General features: G+C 42.5%; 1 protein-coding gene across 1 annotated transcript in view; it reads right to left on the reverse strand.

The window, feature by feature from the left end:
- PLPPR4 (phospholipid phosphatase related 4) overlaps positions 1-11,740 on the reverse strand; it is a 122,883-nt gene extending 111,143 nt beyond the window's left edge. Inside the window, exon 1 of the mRNA XM_066594746.1 lies at positions 11,640-11,740. Within this exon, the coding sequence (XP_066450843.1) occupies positions 11,640-11,717 (78 nt within the window). The 5' untranslated portion in view covers positions 11,718-11,740. The remainder of the gene's footprint in view (positions 1-11,639) is intronic.
- Between the last annotated feature and the right edge of the window lie 6,968 nt (positions 11,741-18,708).

Consider the following 18,708-nt stretch of genomic DNA (forward strand, 5'->3'; position numbering starts at 1 on the left):
CCAAATTACTAGAATGCCTGGTCTACTCCCGCCTCACATGCTTTCTTTCTGACAACTCTCTCCTTGACCCCCCCAGTCCAGTTTCCACCCCCTACACTCGACCGAAACCACCCTCACAAAAAGATTAAATGACCTGATGACAGCAAAGTCGAGAGGTGACTACTCCCTACTAATCCTCCCTTACCTCTCTGCTGCATTTGACACTGTTGACCATGACCTCTTTCTTACTATACTTTGCTCTATCGGCCTAAAGGTCACTGCTCTCTCCTACCTCTCTGCCCGCTCTTTCAGTGTCTCCTTTCCTGGCTCTATCTTCTCTCCACTTCCTCTAGCTGTCAGGGTCCTCCAGGGCTCGGTCCTTGGTCCCCTTCTTTTCTCTATCTACACAACCCCAATTGGACAAACCATCCACAAATTTAGCCTCTAATACCATCTCTACGCTGATGACACCTAGTTATACACCTCTCCCCCTGACATCTCACCATCATTTCTCCAAAATCTCACCAACTGTTTGTCTACTGCCTCTAACACCATTTCCTCCCTCTTTCTCAAACTTAACCTCTCAAAAACTGACCTCTTTGCTTTTCTGCCCTCAACGAGCCGACCTCCCCCCAACATCTCCATATCAGTGTCTGGCACCATCATAACCCCCAGACAGCATGCCTGCTGCCTTGGGGTCACAGTAGTCTCTGACCTCTCCTTTACCCCCTACATCCAATCTCTGGCCTGAACATGCTACCTGTACCTCAGGAATATTGCTAAAATCAGGCTGTTCCTCACCATTGAAACGCTAAAGACACTCGTTGTCGCCCTCATCAACTCCCGACGCGACAATTGCAACTTAATGTTCATTAGCCTTACCAGCATAAGACTCTCCTCTTTCCAATCCATATTAAACGTGGCAGCTAGGCTCACTTTTCTATCCAGCCATTACTCAGATGCTTCTGCACTATGCCAGTCATTGCATTAGCTGCCCATCCACTGCAAAACTAAATTTAAACTCTTCACTATTACCCACAAAGCTCTCCAAGGTGCCATGCCACGATATATCACTTCCCCCCTATCTGTACACCATTCAGCCCGCACACTCCGATCCGCTAACACACTCAGACTAAACTCCTCTCTAATATGAACCTCACATGCTCGCCTCCAGGACCTCACCAGAGAAGCATTAATGCTCTGGAACACTCTACCCCAAGGCATCTGGACAATGCACTAAATTTCAGACGCGCCTTAAAAATGCACCTCTTCAGGGAGGCATACCAAATCTCATGACCTAGGCCCCCTGCCCTACCCTATGGCTCCCCACACCTTCCACCCTGCCTATTGCATACAACCTCTACCCCTGTACCTCCTTACCATCCCCAACCCGTTTGCTTCCTAATAACTGATTTCCACATGTAATTCCTGCCCTGTAATTCTCCACCCTCTCTTCTACCTTCTGTATCACCCTCACCCCGTTTATTTCAAACTGACTGTATATCACATGTAATTGTTGTTTTGTCTGTGTTCTCCCATGCTTGAAAGCGCTGCGGAATAAGATGGCGCTATACAAATAAAGATTATTATTATTTCATTATTAGTACTAACCACAATGAAGAAAATCTCTTTCATACACAACATTGCTGAGAAGTATATGGTAGTTTTCTGATATTATTAGTCTAAAGGGGGTCTTCTCAAAACACCAACTCTTGCAACAGCCACTCCCTCTTAGGCCTCATGTCCACGGGGAAAATCAGATCCGCTGCAGATTCTACATGTAGAATCTGCAGCGGGTCCCTCCTGCCCCGCGGACATGAGCGCCGAAAATAAGAATTTAAAAGTATTTACCATCCGGCGCGGGCGGTGAAGGTCAGCTGTTCCTCACGGCCGGATCTTCATTTTCGGCCGGCGGAGGAATTCCTGACGCCGGCGGCACGTCGCCGGCACGTCGCCGACGTGCCGCGCGCATGCGCCGGGCACATCCGCCGAGCCGAAGCAAGGAAGATGCGGCCGTGAGGAACAGCTGACCTTCCCCGCCCGCGCCGGATGGTAAATACTTTAAATTCCTATTTTAGGTCTCCCGCGGATCCGGACGGCTTCCATAGGCTTCAATAGAAGCCCGCGGGAGCCGTCCCCGCGGGAGACCCGCACGAAAATGGAGCATGGTCCGGATTTTTCCATGCTCCATTTTTTTTAAAATCCCTTTTATTGACGATCCGCGGGTATTTATCTACCCGCGGGTGGTCAATGCATCCCTATGGGATGCGGATCCGCATGCGGGAGATCCGCTGCGGATCTTAAATCATATTTTGCCCGTGGACATGAGCCCTTAGGCTGCCAGCACACGGCAGGTTTTTGCTGCGGAATCCGCGGCGGGAGTCCGCCCTGCAGATCCACAACAAATACCGTCCATAGCATGCTATTGGAAATTGGTTCTTCCTGCACATGAGCGGAAATCAATTGCAATTTCCGCTCATGGAGGAAAAATCGCAGCATGCTCCATTTGTCAATGGAAGCCATCCAACCCACGGTCCGTCCGCAATTAACACTGTGGAAAGGATAGGGATTCTGTCTCATCGCCTAGCAACAGCACAGGATAAATAAACATTTGAAAAAGAAATCTGTACTGCACATGTCCAATGGCGAGTCAATGGGTCCATCTGCAGTACAAATTACGAATAGAAAATACAAGGAACGCAGGGTCGCCGGCTGTGGTCAGTGCCGGAATCTGCTGCGGGAACCCTCATGTGAAATCCGGCTCTGCCGCATCAGTCGGCTTTTGGCAGACTGGTTGCATCCATACAGACCTTTCTTAAGTCATATTAAGCCGTAAATCAAGAGCTAAGGCTTAAAGAGAGAAATAGTGGGTTAAGATCATGAACAAAATCTGCAATAGGTGTGCATTTACTTGGTTGAGGGGGTGGCAAACATGGTTCTCTATCCCCAACCCAGGCCAATCCGACAGACCAAAAAGATGCAGAATCTCGCAACGGGTCCCTCCTTTCCCGCGGACATGAGGCCTAAAAAGAAGATTAACTTACCTGTCCGGACGCTGCGGATCTTCTCTCCGTCGTGGCCGGATCTTTTTTTCTTCAGCCCAGCGGATGTGCTCAGCATGCCGGCAGCGTGCCGTGCGCATGCGCCGGGCACACCATTTGTTTTTTTAACTCCTGTTCTCCCACGCCGGAGAGCAGAAATTCAGGTGCGGGTGTGCAGCTGATCCGGACGGCTTCCATAGGCTTCAACAGAAGCCTGCGGGAGCTGTCCCCGCGGGAGATCCGCACTAAAAATGGAGCATGCCGCGGGTGTTTTCCCACACACGCAATCCGCGCCTCAAGGCAAAATGACATCTGCAGGTATTTAACTACCTTCGGGTGTCGAATGCATCCCTATGGGGTGCGGATCACGCTGCGGGAGAAACGGTGCGGATTTTAAATTACATTTTAGCCGTGGACATGAGGCCTTAATGTAAAAAATGCTAGAACAACAGTGGTAGAGCAATTCAATAATTTGTTGTTGACCTTAACCAAACCAGAGCACTGGAATTCTTTTTCTATTCGTGCTTTTAAAGCCAATTGGATGTCAATGGTAGATGGGGTTGGAAAATTCAGCTCTGTATCTATTAAAAGCTTTCATGAAACTTTTTCTGAAGTGGTACCGAAACATCGGGTGAATCTTTTCCAAATTTCTATTCTGGTCCATTAAATCTCAAGCATAGAGCACAGTCTGTTTTTTAACTAGTATTTCATTAATTAAGATGCAGAGGGGATTGAAGATCACATAATGCAGAAAACCTAGGACTACTCTTTAGTAATAAATTGCCCATTAGACCTCATTTACATATGGCATGCAGTGATATCAAAAGCTGATTTGGGGTTCCTGAAGTATAAGCAGCAGGGAAGGTATGTGAAGTCTGTGTTCCTTGTCAGCATCCCTGCCGCGCTACTGATTTAGTGTCCTATAAGAATCATGGTGGAATTAAATTTTCTAGAATAGCTGGAAACTTTAAGAATTCCATATATAAAATTAATGTATGTGTGGTCAACAAAACTGTGCAACTGCAAATATGCACTTGACTATTAAAATTCTAAACCTTCCATATTCTTGATTTCACTAAATTTCCTAAAAGTTTGTTAAAGTTAAAGGGGTTTTCCGAGTATTTTTTTTATATAGTTTTGGTCCCCCCATGCCCAAAACTCCAAAAGGTCAAGACACTCACTTTGGTGCCACAATGCCGCTATGGTGCCACGGCATTTGAGAGGTGATGTCTCCATGTGAGAAGACGCAGTGACGTCCCATGAACTTGTCATTTGGGCTGTCAATGTAGAAGCCCCAAGACATGTTTATGGGACATCACTGTTGCTTCAAAGCCTTCTATTAGCAGCAGTGGTCCTGTGGGTTGTCAACCGATATGATCACTGCTGCCAAAGTAAATAGAAGAAGGAAATAGTGCCCCGCAGCGGCGGGGAAGCCGCGCAGCAGTGGAGGATGAACATGTATGTTTATTTTTTCCACATAGTTTGTCCCCACACTCAACATGGATTTTAACTTGGGAAACACCCGTCAATAAGAATGCCAACATGATTGTTGGGCTTAAATGGCAGCTTGAAGGTAAGGATATGACTCTTCAAATAAACTATGGAAATATGAGTGCTAGCTATCAAGAAGATGCTCCACGGATATTCATAAGTGGGATGAATAACACAATTCATCATGAGGAATCACAAGAAGTGTCAAGCAGATCTTACTTTTATATTGTGCCGAAGTTTTTCTTAAAATCCATTAATCTAATCCGCTTTCTTAAAGAGGCTTTACTTTTACTTCTTTAACTAGTTGAAGCAGGAGACATGGGGTAGGAATTTTTACACTGGTTAAATATGTATAGTAATTTCTCAATATTCATACTCATAATTATATTACATAGGTGTATTATTGTTACATAATAACATCTTGTTGATTGTACTATTGGGGAATTCTCTAACCCTTTTAAAGGGTCATTTTTCACAATTATTTTAAAAGCAAATCTATCATCAAATGACCTATTGTTAAAAGGAAAGGCCTACATTAAACCCTTTTTTTTACATTTTTGGCAACGTTTTTTTTCCATGTCACTGTCTATATAAAACAATGTAAAAAAACATATTTACGTTGTCCATTGAGCACTCACAGTAGGTTGACACTTTGTATTTTGCAGACCTGACTTTGCTGTGTACACTGGGACAGAGTCAGCAATTATTTCATTATAATCAGATGATGATATGGCAGTGAAATGTAATGCCTCTGTTAATGCAGTAGGTGATGAGGATAGTTCTGCTCTCCCCCCTCCATTACTCTGAATAGTGACTTTTGCAAATGTTATAGAGCCGCAAAACTGTCCTATAAAAATCAATGAGTTGTTCTTTGACTTAAAAGACCATAAAGGTTTTTTTCCAAAACTGGGATATTAATACGAGACAAAAAAGAAAGTGCCTCTTGTCTGGTACTGACAAAAGGACAGTGGTGAGGTCTGTAAGCAGAGCTGCTCACCTATGGATCCTGTGGAAAACACAGTGCTGGAAGATGAAGCATTTCTGGCGGCTGCCTATTCCTCTATTCTACAACAATGGAAACTCTAGACTAGTAATGTTGGGAACACCATGCGGTGTCGGACAAGGATCCAGGAAGGCAAGTATAAAAATCTTTACTGCAGTACAATGTGGGAATCATCAGCCCCCCCCCCCCCCCCGCCCCCAATGAGACTCTGTTAGTGACTCCAAGGCCTTTAAGCTTAGCTTATAGGCTCAAAGTATGAGTCCAGAAACGTATGTTTTATATTTACCTTCCCAGCCATTCCCTCAGTTTCATCTCCCAAACCTGCCACTACAATGCATTCCAAGGACTACATAGGAGCACATTATGTAGTCCTCTCATTTTGTGCTTACCCCATGTAATCCGCTAGATTCCTTAAGCAGCGAGTATGACAGATGACACCAAGTCAATGGTAGGCTAGGTAAGTATAAAATGTACATCGCAAACTCAGTGTATTAGCTACTTCAAACTTGTAAACTCAGCTTATAGGGTTCAAAGTAGCTGACGGATTCCCTTTAATTTTCTAAAGATCAGGTGCCTGCTGTAGAGCAAATCTCTGGATTATACTAGTGACTTTAGTATGTCTTACATGTCATAATCTATCCTCTCTATTAGCCTGACTTGGGTGTTGTGGACGATTTATATGCCCATAGTAGACCCAGCTCGAAAAAAGTCTGGGGCAGACTGAAACATTGTGTATCATGGTCTGGATACATCTTTGCTTTGGAAGGATGGAATTTACATTCTGAGTTGTTCATCTATTATCTGTCAGGCATAATATAAAGTCAAGAAGCAATCAATAAAAATTACATTTATTTGTCATTTCAAGGAAAACGCGCTATGATTTTCTAGATACCTATGTGAGAATTGAAGAGTCTTTCCATTGAGCCCTTATTGTTGGTTGTGTGGCACCATTACTACAATACATAATCTAGAGATGCAACATTGCTATTTTGGTGCAAGGTGGGTGCACACTGCACTTAGTTTAGAACAGGCGAAAATTTCAAGGGCTATTCCCATCTCAGCCGCGGCCATTTGATTTACGCTAACAGCCAAACTGGCTGTCCTATGATGTTTTCGTAACTCTAATAGAAGTGAAGAGGTGCGGTAAGCTACTGTACATTGTTTCTGTAACTCCCATGTAGTTCTTCAGGAGTTACAGAAGTTGTCATTCAATAGCTGAGAGCTGCCTCTGATTGGTCCCTGCGCTCAGCCAATCAGATGCAGCACTCACTCACCCATTCATTAATTCATGAATGGGTGAGTGAGAGCTGCCTCTGATTGGCTGAGGGCTGTGACCAATCAGAGTCAGCCCATTCAGCAGGCGGGAGTTTTAAATCCCCGCCTGCTGAATACTACAGAGAGCAGTTCAGGAGAACTGCCGGACGGACGCGGCTGAACTCCGGCTGCAGAAAAAAGGTGAGTATACTTTTTTTTTTACACATTTTCAGGATGGTTTTCAGGGAAGGACTTATATTTTAAGCCCTTCCCCGAAAATTCATCCAGCGCTTTCCGGCAGCCCATTGCTTTCAATGGAGCCGGTTGTATTGCCGGCTCTATTGACTTCAATGGGAGAACATTGTTTTCCTCTGCCACAGTTGTGGCACAGCTGTGGCACAGCTGTGGCAGAGGAGAACAATCTTTAGTATATGTTCTCAATGGGGTCGGCGCTGCTGCCGCCAGCCCCATTGAGCGCGTATATAGAACACAACAATTATTCTGCGAATCATTGTATCCTATCATTTATCGCACATCCGCATAAAAAACGGACATGTGCCTGCTCCCATTGGGATGCATTGGGTCTATATATCTGCAGATCGCAAGCGCGTCTGCAGATCAAACCAAAAAACTCCCGTGTGACCGAGCCCTTAGACTAATAATGCAGACTAATACAAAGGGTGCATCAATACTGGTGCAGCCATCTTTCTTTGTCCAGACCCGAACGGTTGCTTTAAGCAGCCTACAGTTATCCCATGTAAAAGTACCCTTACAGACTTCTAAACTCTAAAGCAAAACCTGTAACAGGATCTTCCACTTACCAAATGCGCTATTTGTAATTCTAGAATCATCTTGGCAGAGTAGCTTATAGGCCCACTCAGGCACCAGAGCCTTGATGCAACTTCTAGCTCTACCCCTATATCCTTAATACTCCAAGCCCAATATGGTAGACCAGTGGTGCCAATTCCTCACTTATGTCACGTTCAAATGTTCAGGATTCTGTATTACCCTGTCTATTACCCCGTGTGGTAAATTATAGTAAATCTGCCAGGCCATGAACACCACAACTCTTAGCTCTAATCCATGCCCATATTTTAAAAGGTGTCAGGGCAAGCGTAACATAGCAAAAAGTTGCACATTTTAGAGCCCAAGTTTGCATGCACCAAAGTATGAATCTTTTATATGCCAGAAACCTGGCATAAACAGTTTAATAAATCTGCCTCATAGGCGTAGTGATTTGTAATCATGAAACTGCTCCTTTTTCTTACAAACCCATCCTCAGTATTATAGTCATATAGGTGGGCATCTAGCAAGTTCTGCACATTTGTACCCTAAAATCTTTGTGAATATTTTGATGGCCATTTTTGGTTTCCTATAATTCTATGGACTTTGACATCAAATGTTTAGTTTTTAATGTTTTATGAACCTCAGTGTACAAATGTTTATTCCTGTATGTAATCAGGGATCACTGGCAGAAGAGTCAGCAGTGCAGGTGTACTTTACAGGTGAACAAATGCAATAAGATTGTGTTTAGTATCTGTGTCATAGGTAACAGTTGGGAAAAAAACAGGCCTAAATCATGACTGCCTGGGACTATATCCTAATGGTATATATGATCCTTTTTATGTATAACCATACTAAATACCTACATGCACATTAAGGAAAACCATCTGTACCCACTGATTCAAGCTAAATTTGCTGTCTATTAAATATGTATTTGGGCCTCCCAACTGCCCCCTGACAAATGATGCAAAGGCAAAGAAGGATCAGGCACATTGAATTTTAATGCCCAATGCTTTTCTAGTAGTACCTTACCCCTACCTATTGAAAACACTTGAAGGCTCATCTGAACCTTGAGTTCATGTGCATGGGGGAGTCACTACAAATAGCTATTGACCGAATAAGCATTTGACTGACAGTTCTTGAAGATATATCAAGACCCTAATCTTCTCAACTAATTGAAGTATTTGGTACCTGCTGTAGTCACCACTAATCTCTCTCTCTGTCTGTCTCTCCCATGTCCACATCTATTATTTACCTAGCCTCTACTTAATTTATTGCACACTTCTGAGAATAAACCATTGATCAACCCAATGGTTTTCTACATTTCTTGTACTGGGCCTTGAAACTTTTATGGAAAGTAATGAATGTTTTACCTAGTAAGAGATCAAGTTCTACCCATCATTGTTTATCAAGTTGTGTCATCACCTTCTTTACACTTATATACCGCAGCAATGTAACTACTGAAGTGGCCACTAAGGGGCTTCATTAAAGACTGCCTGAAAGTCTGTGTGGCAGAAAAACAGTGTTTCTGCTGGCTAATTAGAAGGCACCTGAGAGGGTTCAAAAGAGATGGTTTCTAGGGATAGCTTCTGGCTCCTGGGCTTCCAGTTTGTCTCCAAACCAGATGTGATATGGGATGATGAGTTCCTGATATGTGGATATAACCAGTTAATACATGATATATGGCATCGGTTATGAACTGTAAAGTTGTGGCATTAGGCCAAATTGTAGTGAAGGTCACTGCTAATGTTTAGATAGAGGCCAGGTGGCCAGGTATTATTTTTGTGCACTGTAAAAGGTACTGACAGTGTGAGCATTTGCTTTGTAAAGAAAGCAATAAAACTTGTGGAAACCAAAGTTAAAGAGAACTTTCATTGTGGGACTGAGTTTCTGTGCCACTCATCTTATAAGGGAAAGATGGTGAGTGTGACTAATCTCCAGTTTGTCATAGTACTCATATAGGGAATTGTTCATCCACATATAGTCATGTCATTATGGAAAGGCCTGTAGTCAGTAATTACATCTTGGTAGAAGGAATGGAATATAGGTAAGTACATGAGCATAGTCTTTGCTTAAATAGTAAAAGGAACTGGATTGTATTTTGAAATGAAGAATAGCTGTATCCTGCAAATGTGTAGAGGCCACATATACTGTGGAGTAATTAAGCTTAAACATTAAAAGGAAATAATGATGGGAGCTATTAAATCTAAAGATTGTACTTTTTTAAAAAACTTTTTCTACTGCAATAAATAAACAACTGCACAAAACAGACATTATTGGAAATGAGTTATAACATGGAGTACAGCACTATTACCGGGCATGGTAGAGAGGTGACACATTTCAACATGTTTCAGATGAATTCTACAAATGCCAATATATTTCTTTAAAGCCAACAAATAATTCATTTTTGGCCCATCTTTTTAAAGCGGAACATTATTTCCATATTTCATCTATCCGACTAGTCCGGGTTTAGACCTAATGTAAGGTTCTCCCAGTGGACCAGGAATGGCTTGAAGCTCCCAATACTAAGATAGCTACATGGGCTACTATTCCTCAATTTGAAGTGATACAATGTGTTCTGCTCAACTTTGGCATAATGTTACCATGTGAGAGTAACAATTATTGGTGTTTCCTCTTTCTGGACCTCTACACCAGATAGCGCCCCCTTCCTTTTTTTTGTCACCGAGATTCAACACTATTACTTGATATAATAGAGACTGAGGTATCATGCTTCAGATGCATTCTATAAATACCAATTAATTTCTTTACAACCAACCAATAATGCATTTTTAACCATCTTATTAAAAAATGGGACTTCATTGTCCAATATACTCTTGTAATTCTTCCTCTCAGTCAACGTATGACTACACTGTGGAGTATTCTTCACACTACATATTCGTAGTATTAACAGTCGTTCAATTCTTCAGTGATACAATATTAAAAACCATATGTTCTAAGCACCATCCTCTACTCCATTACTGATCACCTCCCTTATGTTGCTTTCACACCTTTTATGGGCCTGCTCTGTACAGTGCGCTAGTGGTATGTAATTATAGGCAGACTACCTAGCAATGGAAGGGATAAAGTGTAGACGATAGATAATGGATAGATAGATATATTAGATAGATAGATAGATAGATAGATAGATAGATAGATAGATAGATAGATAGATAGATAATGAGAAACAGTACAAGGATGACATCAATAAACCAATACTCTCCCCTCTCCTTTTAACCAACAAGGCCACATCATATGTTAGAATGTAACATCAATGACAATAAATATGGCCTGTTGCTGAACTCCACTATACAGAACATTGCAATTACCGTGCTGTAATAATTGATGAATATTCCAGCAGAATCAGCATGGCCTTCAAAGCAAGCAAAATATGTGACCTTCATTATTTCCTCTAAAACCTCATATTTAATTTTAATTTTTTTTTGCAAGCCACCAGAACCCTTCATATCCTTTAGGGTCATAATAACTGCCTATGATCTGTATTGATACAGTCTATATGTGTGCTAATTTGTGAACCCAGACAAGTCGTCAACTACAGTATGTACAATAAAAAAGACTGTCTGCCAAAAATCACTAGCCACCTGAAATCTACATAATCTCTGAATGACATTGAATTACATTAATCATCGACATTGTACAGCCTTATAGTATATGTCAGCTTCTGCAAGAATGAATCACCTGTCAGACATCAAATGTAGATATATTTCTACTAGGAAATATGTGAGAATGCATCATTATTGTACATTATAATCACTGTCTGCACATCATTTCCCATCTATCTATCTATCTATCTATCTATCTATCTATCTATCTATCTATCTATCTAACATTAATCAGTGCATATCACCTACATTATGTTTAAAGACATCTTCATTCAGATGATGCAAACCATTCTACCCAATGTGTAATCTCCAGCAAGTGGTACAGAAGCACAGATGCAGAATCTCCATTAATTCATTGTCTATAAATGCAAAAAAAATAAAAAATTCTGCAAAGGAAGGCATTGCAATTTTAAGATAGCAAACCCATGCAGACATGAACATGCAGAAGGAGGAATAGCATTCACTTACCTCCACAAAATAAAAACATGGGAGCAGGGTGACACTGTCTTTTGTTACCCTCATTTTTTGCCTTTCCTTTGCCGACATGTTTGTTTTTATCAGCAGATTCCTCTCTTTCAGGCAGGCGGATTCAAAATGATTTTCCTTTTGCAAACCTAAAGCTCAGTGTTGATGTACCATTCCCTAGTGCCACCTATGGAGTGTGCAGCATTTCCTTTTTTTCTCCTGTCTCTCCTCTCTCCCTCTAGCTCAGTCTCTCCTTCTCACCTCCCTCTCCCTCTTTCCCTTTTCCCTATCCCTTGCAGCAATTCAAGTTCCCACAACCACAGTCCCACAGTCAGAGAAAATTATTCATTACGCTTTACCGAAACAGTAATGGCTTCTGTACAAAACACCCTCTCGCTGTGCTCCCAATAAGCTCCTATTCACTTAATCATTAGAATTCACAGCTTATTGTCTGCCCGTCTGACGTCAAAGGAGCCACAGAGAGCAAGAGGGATAAAACGCCCGGGGTCCTCTGTGTTAGGAGGTTATGGATGCTCTAATCTGATCAATCCTTCCACCTAGCAGATAATGCAGAGGATGCCACTGAAAGCCAGAGGGACTCAGCGGTCAAGTGGCTACAAAGGGAATTTAATTTAACCCCTCTTTAAATAATCACGTGTTCTTCATTGCAAGTTTTAGGATTTTTTGTTCTTGTATAATTGAACACCTAAAACCCCTCTGAGATTGTAAACTGTGCAGCTAATGTATACATGCATCATCCTTGTATTTGGATTTCATTATAAACGTGGTAGATTGATCGTAGGTACTGCGATTGTTGCGTGGGGAGGGTGATGTTCTGAATTAATTATCTCACTACTTAGAATTTTCTCACCTATATGAATGGGATTTGTGCATGTTTCCTTACAGATGTAATTGGATTTTTTTGTGGACCCTCCCTCAAAAATGGTATATATTGCACTGATAAGCAGTCTGCCTGTATTCTGTTTGTGCAGAAAGCAGCAAGATAGCAGCCTGCTCACATTAGAAAAGCTCAGTGAATAAATAGTGTAACTGAGCCAAGCTTATAACATATATAACATAAATACAGCACCAGAACCAAGCTCATTGCAGAAATACAGTACCAGCACCTAGCTCAGTGCAGAAATACAGCACCAGAACCTAGCTCAGTCCAGAAATATAGCACCAGAACCAAGCTCAATACATAAATACAGCACCAGAACCAAGCCCCATACATAAATACAGCCCCAGAACCAAACTCAAGGCAGAAATACAGCAACACGCTGACAGCAACAATCAGAACATCAGAGGGGCAGAGACAGAGCAAGAAAGAGGATAATTCATGTAGTTCCATAAGATAATGAGGGAAAAGCATCAACTGGCCAGGTGGACCTAAAGGAAGGGCAATCATCCCCAGCCTACATCCATCTGGTGCCCCCTTACAAGTGGTGGCCAGGTCACACATTGCTAAGGCTGGACATAATGCTTTTGAAGTTATATTCATTAAAAAAGTATTAATTGTACTTAATCAGATCATTCAAGCAAGAGAGAGACCATGCAGCTGCTAGTAAATTCTTGCAAGAGGATACCCTGTCCTGCTTGTGCCCACCCACTTTGCTAATGGCAGACTCTGTAGGACTCCCCTCTCCAGATTAACTACACTGTTAGTTAGCAAGGGTGGTAGTGATTTTGGCCAGAGGTAAATGAAAAAATGTGAAAGGGGAGAAAAACATGAGGTGCTTCAGTTTTAATTGGGAAATTGGGATACCATAATGAGGGAAGGGCCGCCCATTAATGATTTTTGGGACCACATCTCTTCAAATTTTTTTTAACAATATTTTTGAGATATCTATTATCAGATCATGCAGAATATTGCTGTTTTTACACCATATGGGAGAGATATATAAATGGTCTGCTTTCACTGTTTTACATCACTGTGGACATTATAGCTCTGCACCACTGGTGTAACTATAGAGGATGCAGGGGATGCGGTTGCACGCGGGCCCAGGAGCTTTAGGGGGCCCATAAGGCCTCTCTTCTCCATATAGCATTACAGTTGGGGGCCTTGTTAAAGGTTTTGCATTGGGGCCCAGGAGCTTCATGTTACGACTCTGCTCTGCACTATGTACATTGGTATTAATACAATGTTGCAGTGTTGAATGGACGATCATACTCAGTTCCCTGGTCCAAAGAAAATGAATAGTCCAAAAAAATGTATGAAATGTTAAAGTGCATGCCTCTCTACGACTTATCTGTTTAAATCCAATCATCGGCATGCCTCCATAATTTAGTTATTACAGTGGGCAAAACTGTATTAACCAGTGGATCCAAATTATTATATAGAGGGGCGGAACAGAAAGCATGTCCTCATTGTGTGGAAGCAGATGATGCATCAAATAATCCCTCTCAGCCAATCAGCAGCTCTGAGAAATGATAATTTTAACCAAAATAAGCTCTCCATTTGTTGCAGAGTTAGGGTGAAGTCACACGAACGTATATCGGCTCGGTTTTTACGCCGAGCCGATATACGTTGTCCTCGTGTACAGGGGGGGGGGGATGGAAGAGCCAGGAGCAGGAACTGAGCTCCCGCCCCCTCTCCGCCTCCTCTCCGCCCCTCTGCACTATTTGTAATGGGAAGGGGCGGGGCTAAGTTCCACAAATTAGCCCCGCCCCCATCCCACCTTTCCCCATTGCAAATAGTGCAGAGGGGCGGAGAGGAGGCAGAGAGGGGGGCGGGAGCTCAGTTCCTGCACTTGGCTCTTCCATCCTCCCCCCCCCCTCCCTGCACACAAGGACAACGTATATCGGCTCGGCGTAAAAACCGAGCAGCGAATTCCTTGGATGTGAAACCGCTGGATGCTGTCAGGTCCAGGGGTTTCATCTTTGGTAAACGGGGCTGGCAGCAGCAGCGGCGGCCCCATTGGCATATAAAGAAGATCGCAATCCTCTGCCACAGCTGTGGCAGAGGACTGCAATGCTATCCTATTGAATTCAATGGAGCCGGCGCTACAGCCGGCTCCATTGAAAGCAATGTGATGCTGGCAAGCCCTGCATGGATTTTCAGGGAAGGGCTTTAAATATAAGCTCTTCTCTGAAAATCATCCCTAAAATGGGTAAAAAATATATACTCACCTCTCCGCCGCTGCTGAGGGTTCAGGCGTATCCAGCCAGGTCTTCTCCTTGCACTGCTCAGAAGTGCTTTCAGCAGGTGGGGATTTAAAATCCCTGCCTGCTGAAAGGGTTGCCTCTGATTGGCAGAGCACCGTGACCAATCAGAGACAGCTCTTAGCTGTCATTCAATAACTGAGTGCTGCCTCTGATTGGTCACAGTGCTCAGCCAATCAGAGGCAGCCTTTTCAGCAGGCGGGGATTTTAAATCCCTGCCTGATGAAAGCACTTCAGAGCAGTGCAGGGAGAAGACCTGGCTAGACGCGCCTGAGCCCTGGCAGCTGTGGAGAGGTGAGTAAATATATATTTTTGGTCTTTACACATTTTAGGGATGATTTTCAGGGAAGGCTTATATTTAAAGCCCTTCTTCGAAAATCATTGCAGGGCTTTTCCGGCAGCCCATTGCTTTCACTGGAGCCAGCTGTAGCGCCGGCTCCATTGAATTCAATGAGAGAACATTGCGCTCCTCTGCCACAGCTGCACAGGTAAATATGGGGCATATGACGGCTGCCATTGAAAAGCATTGGTTCTTAATAGATGCGGATCGCAAATGCAAGTAACATACATACATAAAAACACCCATCTGACTGAGCACTCAAGTGGTAATAAAGTCCATATTATAAAGAAGGTATCTGTACATGTCAGGTAAAATTCCAACTACATATTAATATCAGTGATAAAAGGATACAGACCACCCACTAAGCAGCTATAGGCTGGGGTCTGTTGTCTACTTTTTTTATTAGTGACATTAATAAATAGTTGGAATTTTATTTTCCATCCATGTATCACTTCTCAGTACTGTGCATCAACTATACTCCTTGACTCCTCAGGGGCAGAGTCACAGCCTGCATCACATGATCTTCTCCAGTGCTTCTGACTGGCTGGAAGTACTCATTTGATATCACTGTGGGCACACACTGACCACATACCACACACATGCCTGCATGCATGTAAAGAGTGAAGAAATCCCAATCTGCTAAAGTGTTATTCAGTTATATGGCCATGTTTTCCTCATGCCTTCTGTTGTGCAAGTTTTCGCTTACAGGGGAAATTAGGGGAAAAAAACATCTGTTTTCAAATTATGTTTTTCTCCCATTGAGCACATTGTGTGTTACAGACCTATCTGTGGTAATATTACATGGGGATTGTGACCAGGGCTGCAGACCGCGAGTCTGAGACAGTGGAGGCAAAAGAAGGCCACTGACCAGGTACAAGGAATTGGGTATAGCTGAAGGAAAAGGAATCTATTGTACAGTCACCCTGATGACGACTTGACTGTATAACTGGTGTAACATGTTGGAGATGAATGTCATTGTATTGAATTGAACTTTGCACTAAATGACAGTTCATGAGTGGCCACGTCTTATTGGAATTGTGACATTCCCTGAAGAGGCCTATAACTCTTTGCAGGGCTGATTTACACTAATGTAAAAAAAAACATTTAAAATCTTGTTATTTGTATAGCGCCAACTTATTTCTCAACGCTTTCAGGCAATTTATTTATTACCCCCCAGCAAGCTGGGTACTCATTTTACCTCGGAAGGATGGAAGGCTGAGTCAACCTTGAGCCGCTACCTGAACCAAGCGGGGATTGAATCTGCAACCTTTATGAGTGAGAGCTTAGCACTATGCGCCACATAGGCCTAGTTTGTATGAGTTACAAGAAAGTTGTCCTACTCATTGATAGTGAAAAGCCAAGCCCCAATACTGATAAGTCATAGTGATAAATTCTACCTTCTCTCACTACTGTTATCTCTCCCAACATCGGTCAGCTCCTACTGCTAACCCCATTCATTTAGAAAGGTTCCCATCCACTCTGGACAATTGTGCAGTCCACCGCTGGTTTGTTGGTTGTAATTTTGCAACAGTAATTAGAGACAATTCTAATAGCTTAAAAAAATATATATTTCAAATTATCATTAGTCATTTTTTGTAATCGCTTTCCATGTACCCTATGGTAATTAGAAAAATGAGGTTATTGTGCGTTAAAGCTCTTGCATCTCTTCTCTGTCCCACAAGATGTACATCCTACTAGAATCACAGGCAGTTAATAGTCACTTATCAATGGCTCACAGTCGCTTATGAAATTACTCATTAAAGCAAACCATTTTTTCTAATCCCTAGCTAAGATAAATGTCCGTGGGTCATGTTCAATGAGTGCATTAAGCCATTAAAGAGGTTGTACCAAGATCAACTTTTATCACCTATCCATAGGATAATTGAGTCTGATTGGTGGGATTCTCACTGCTGCAAGCCCTACCAATCCCAGTTTTCATTAGCACCATTTTGGTGTACGCAGGACTTTTTAATCACCTTTAATTCCAGTTTTGCGGGGATGGGGGAGACTTTTAAAAAATATATATTTTTTTATTATTGTTTTCATTTTGGGGGTTGGAGGGTGCTTTATACAGCATTTATCATGCAGGATGAAATGCTAATTTTATGGCTTGGGTCATTATTAGAGATGAGCAAGCACCCAAATGCTCGGGTCAGCGTTATTCGAGTCGAGCTTTTCTTAAAATTCGAGAACTCTACTCGAGTAACAAACCACATTGACTACAATGGGGGACTCGAGCATTTTTGTATGTGGGCCACCGGGTCCCGAGCTTTTTTTTCTTCTAGGTTTCTTTCTCTCTCTCTCTCTTTGCCTCTCTCTCTCTCTCTCTCTCTTGCTCTCTCTCTCTCCCTCTGCCTGCCAGACAAAAAATTTGCCATTAACGCGCGCTGCGTCGCGGCGGGGAGGGGCCAAAACTGGCACGTCACAGCGGGAAGGAGCCAAAAACTGGGGCGGGTCGAACACGCCTTGATGCTTGTTCGAGTAACGACCACAATCGAGTACGCTAATAGCATCAAGCTCGGCAGAGTATGTTCGCTCAACTCTAGTCATTATGGTTGAATTGATACCAAATATGTGAAGGTTTGTTTCATTTTTAAAAATAGAACTTAGTAATGGAAAAAGCATTTTTGTTTTTGTTTGTTTTTCTTACTTTTCATTATTTTCAATAAACGTTGCAGATTTTTTTTTCTTGACAGTTCAAATTCAATTGACCCATGGAGCCACCACAAGGGAAATTACAAGTTACACAGTGCCCATTGAAATCAATGAGTAGCCTGTGCAATGTACTGTAGAACATTACAGAGACTCAAGAGTGAAAACCCTCTTTGTAGCCACTCTTTGGATGCAGAACGTCTGCACACACTTTGGATGCACCTCTGTTAACTCAAAATCCACTAATAGAATAGATGGAAATGGTTTTTCTAAACTACAAAACTACTTTAAAAAATAGGGAAGTCCAACTAGCCTGACACTTAAAATCGGAAGCAGGCTTTCAGGCCAGGGGGATTTCATCTTTTTATGAATACAATTGCTGAAGATTGGTTGCAGCCACTTTTGTAGAAACCTGATGGTTCTTCCACTTGAACTGAGTTGAAGCATTCTCTGCAATTGTGCAGAACCTCTGAAGAGTTGTATTTCCATAAAAGTGCCATTGGCGGGAATTAGCAATCATCATTGGGGGATTTGAACACTGCTGACGTCTAAAGCATGGGGCTGCAAAGTTGTGTAACATACCGTACTGTGCAAAAGTTCTAGGCAGGTGTGAAAAAAAATGCTGCAAAATAAGAAGACTTTCAAAAATAAAAGTTTTATAATTTTTTTTGTCAAATACCAAAATGCAAAGTAAAGGAAATACGAGAAATCTACATCAAATGCATATTTGCTGGGACCTCCCTTTGCCTTCAAAATAGCATCACTTCTTCTAAGTACACTTGCACAGAGTTTTTGAAGGAACTCAGTGGGGAAACATCTTGGAGAAGTAGCCACATATCTTCTGTGGCTGTAGCTTGATCAAATCCTTCCGTCTCTTCATGTAATCCCAGACAGAATCGATCATTTTGAGATCATGAG

The sequence above is a fragment of the Eleutherodactylus coqui genome, chromosome 3 (genome assembly GCF_035609145.1).
Source record: "Eleutherodactylus coqui strain aEleCoq1 chromosome 3, aEleCoq1.hap1, whole genome shotgun sequence".
NCBI classification, from domain to species: domain Eukaryota; kingdom Metazoa; phylum Chordata; class Amphibia; order Anura; family Eleutherodactylidae; genus Eleutherodactylus; species Eleutherodactylus coqui.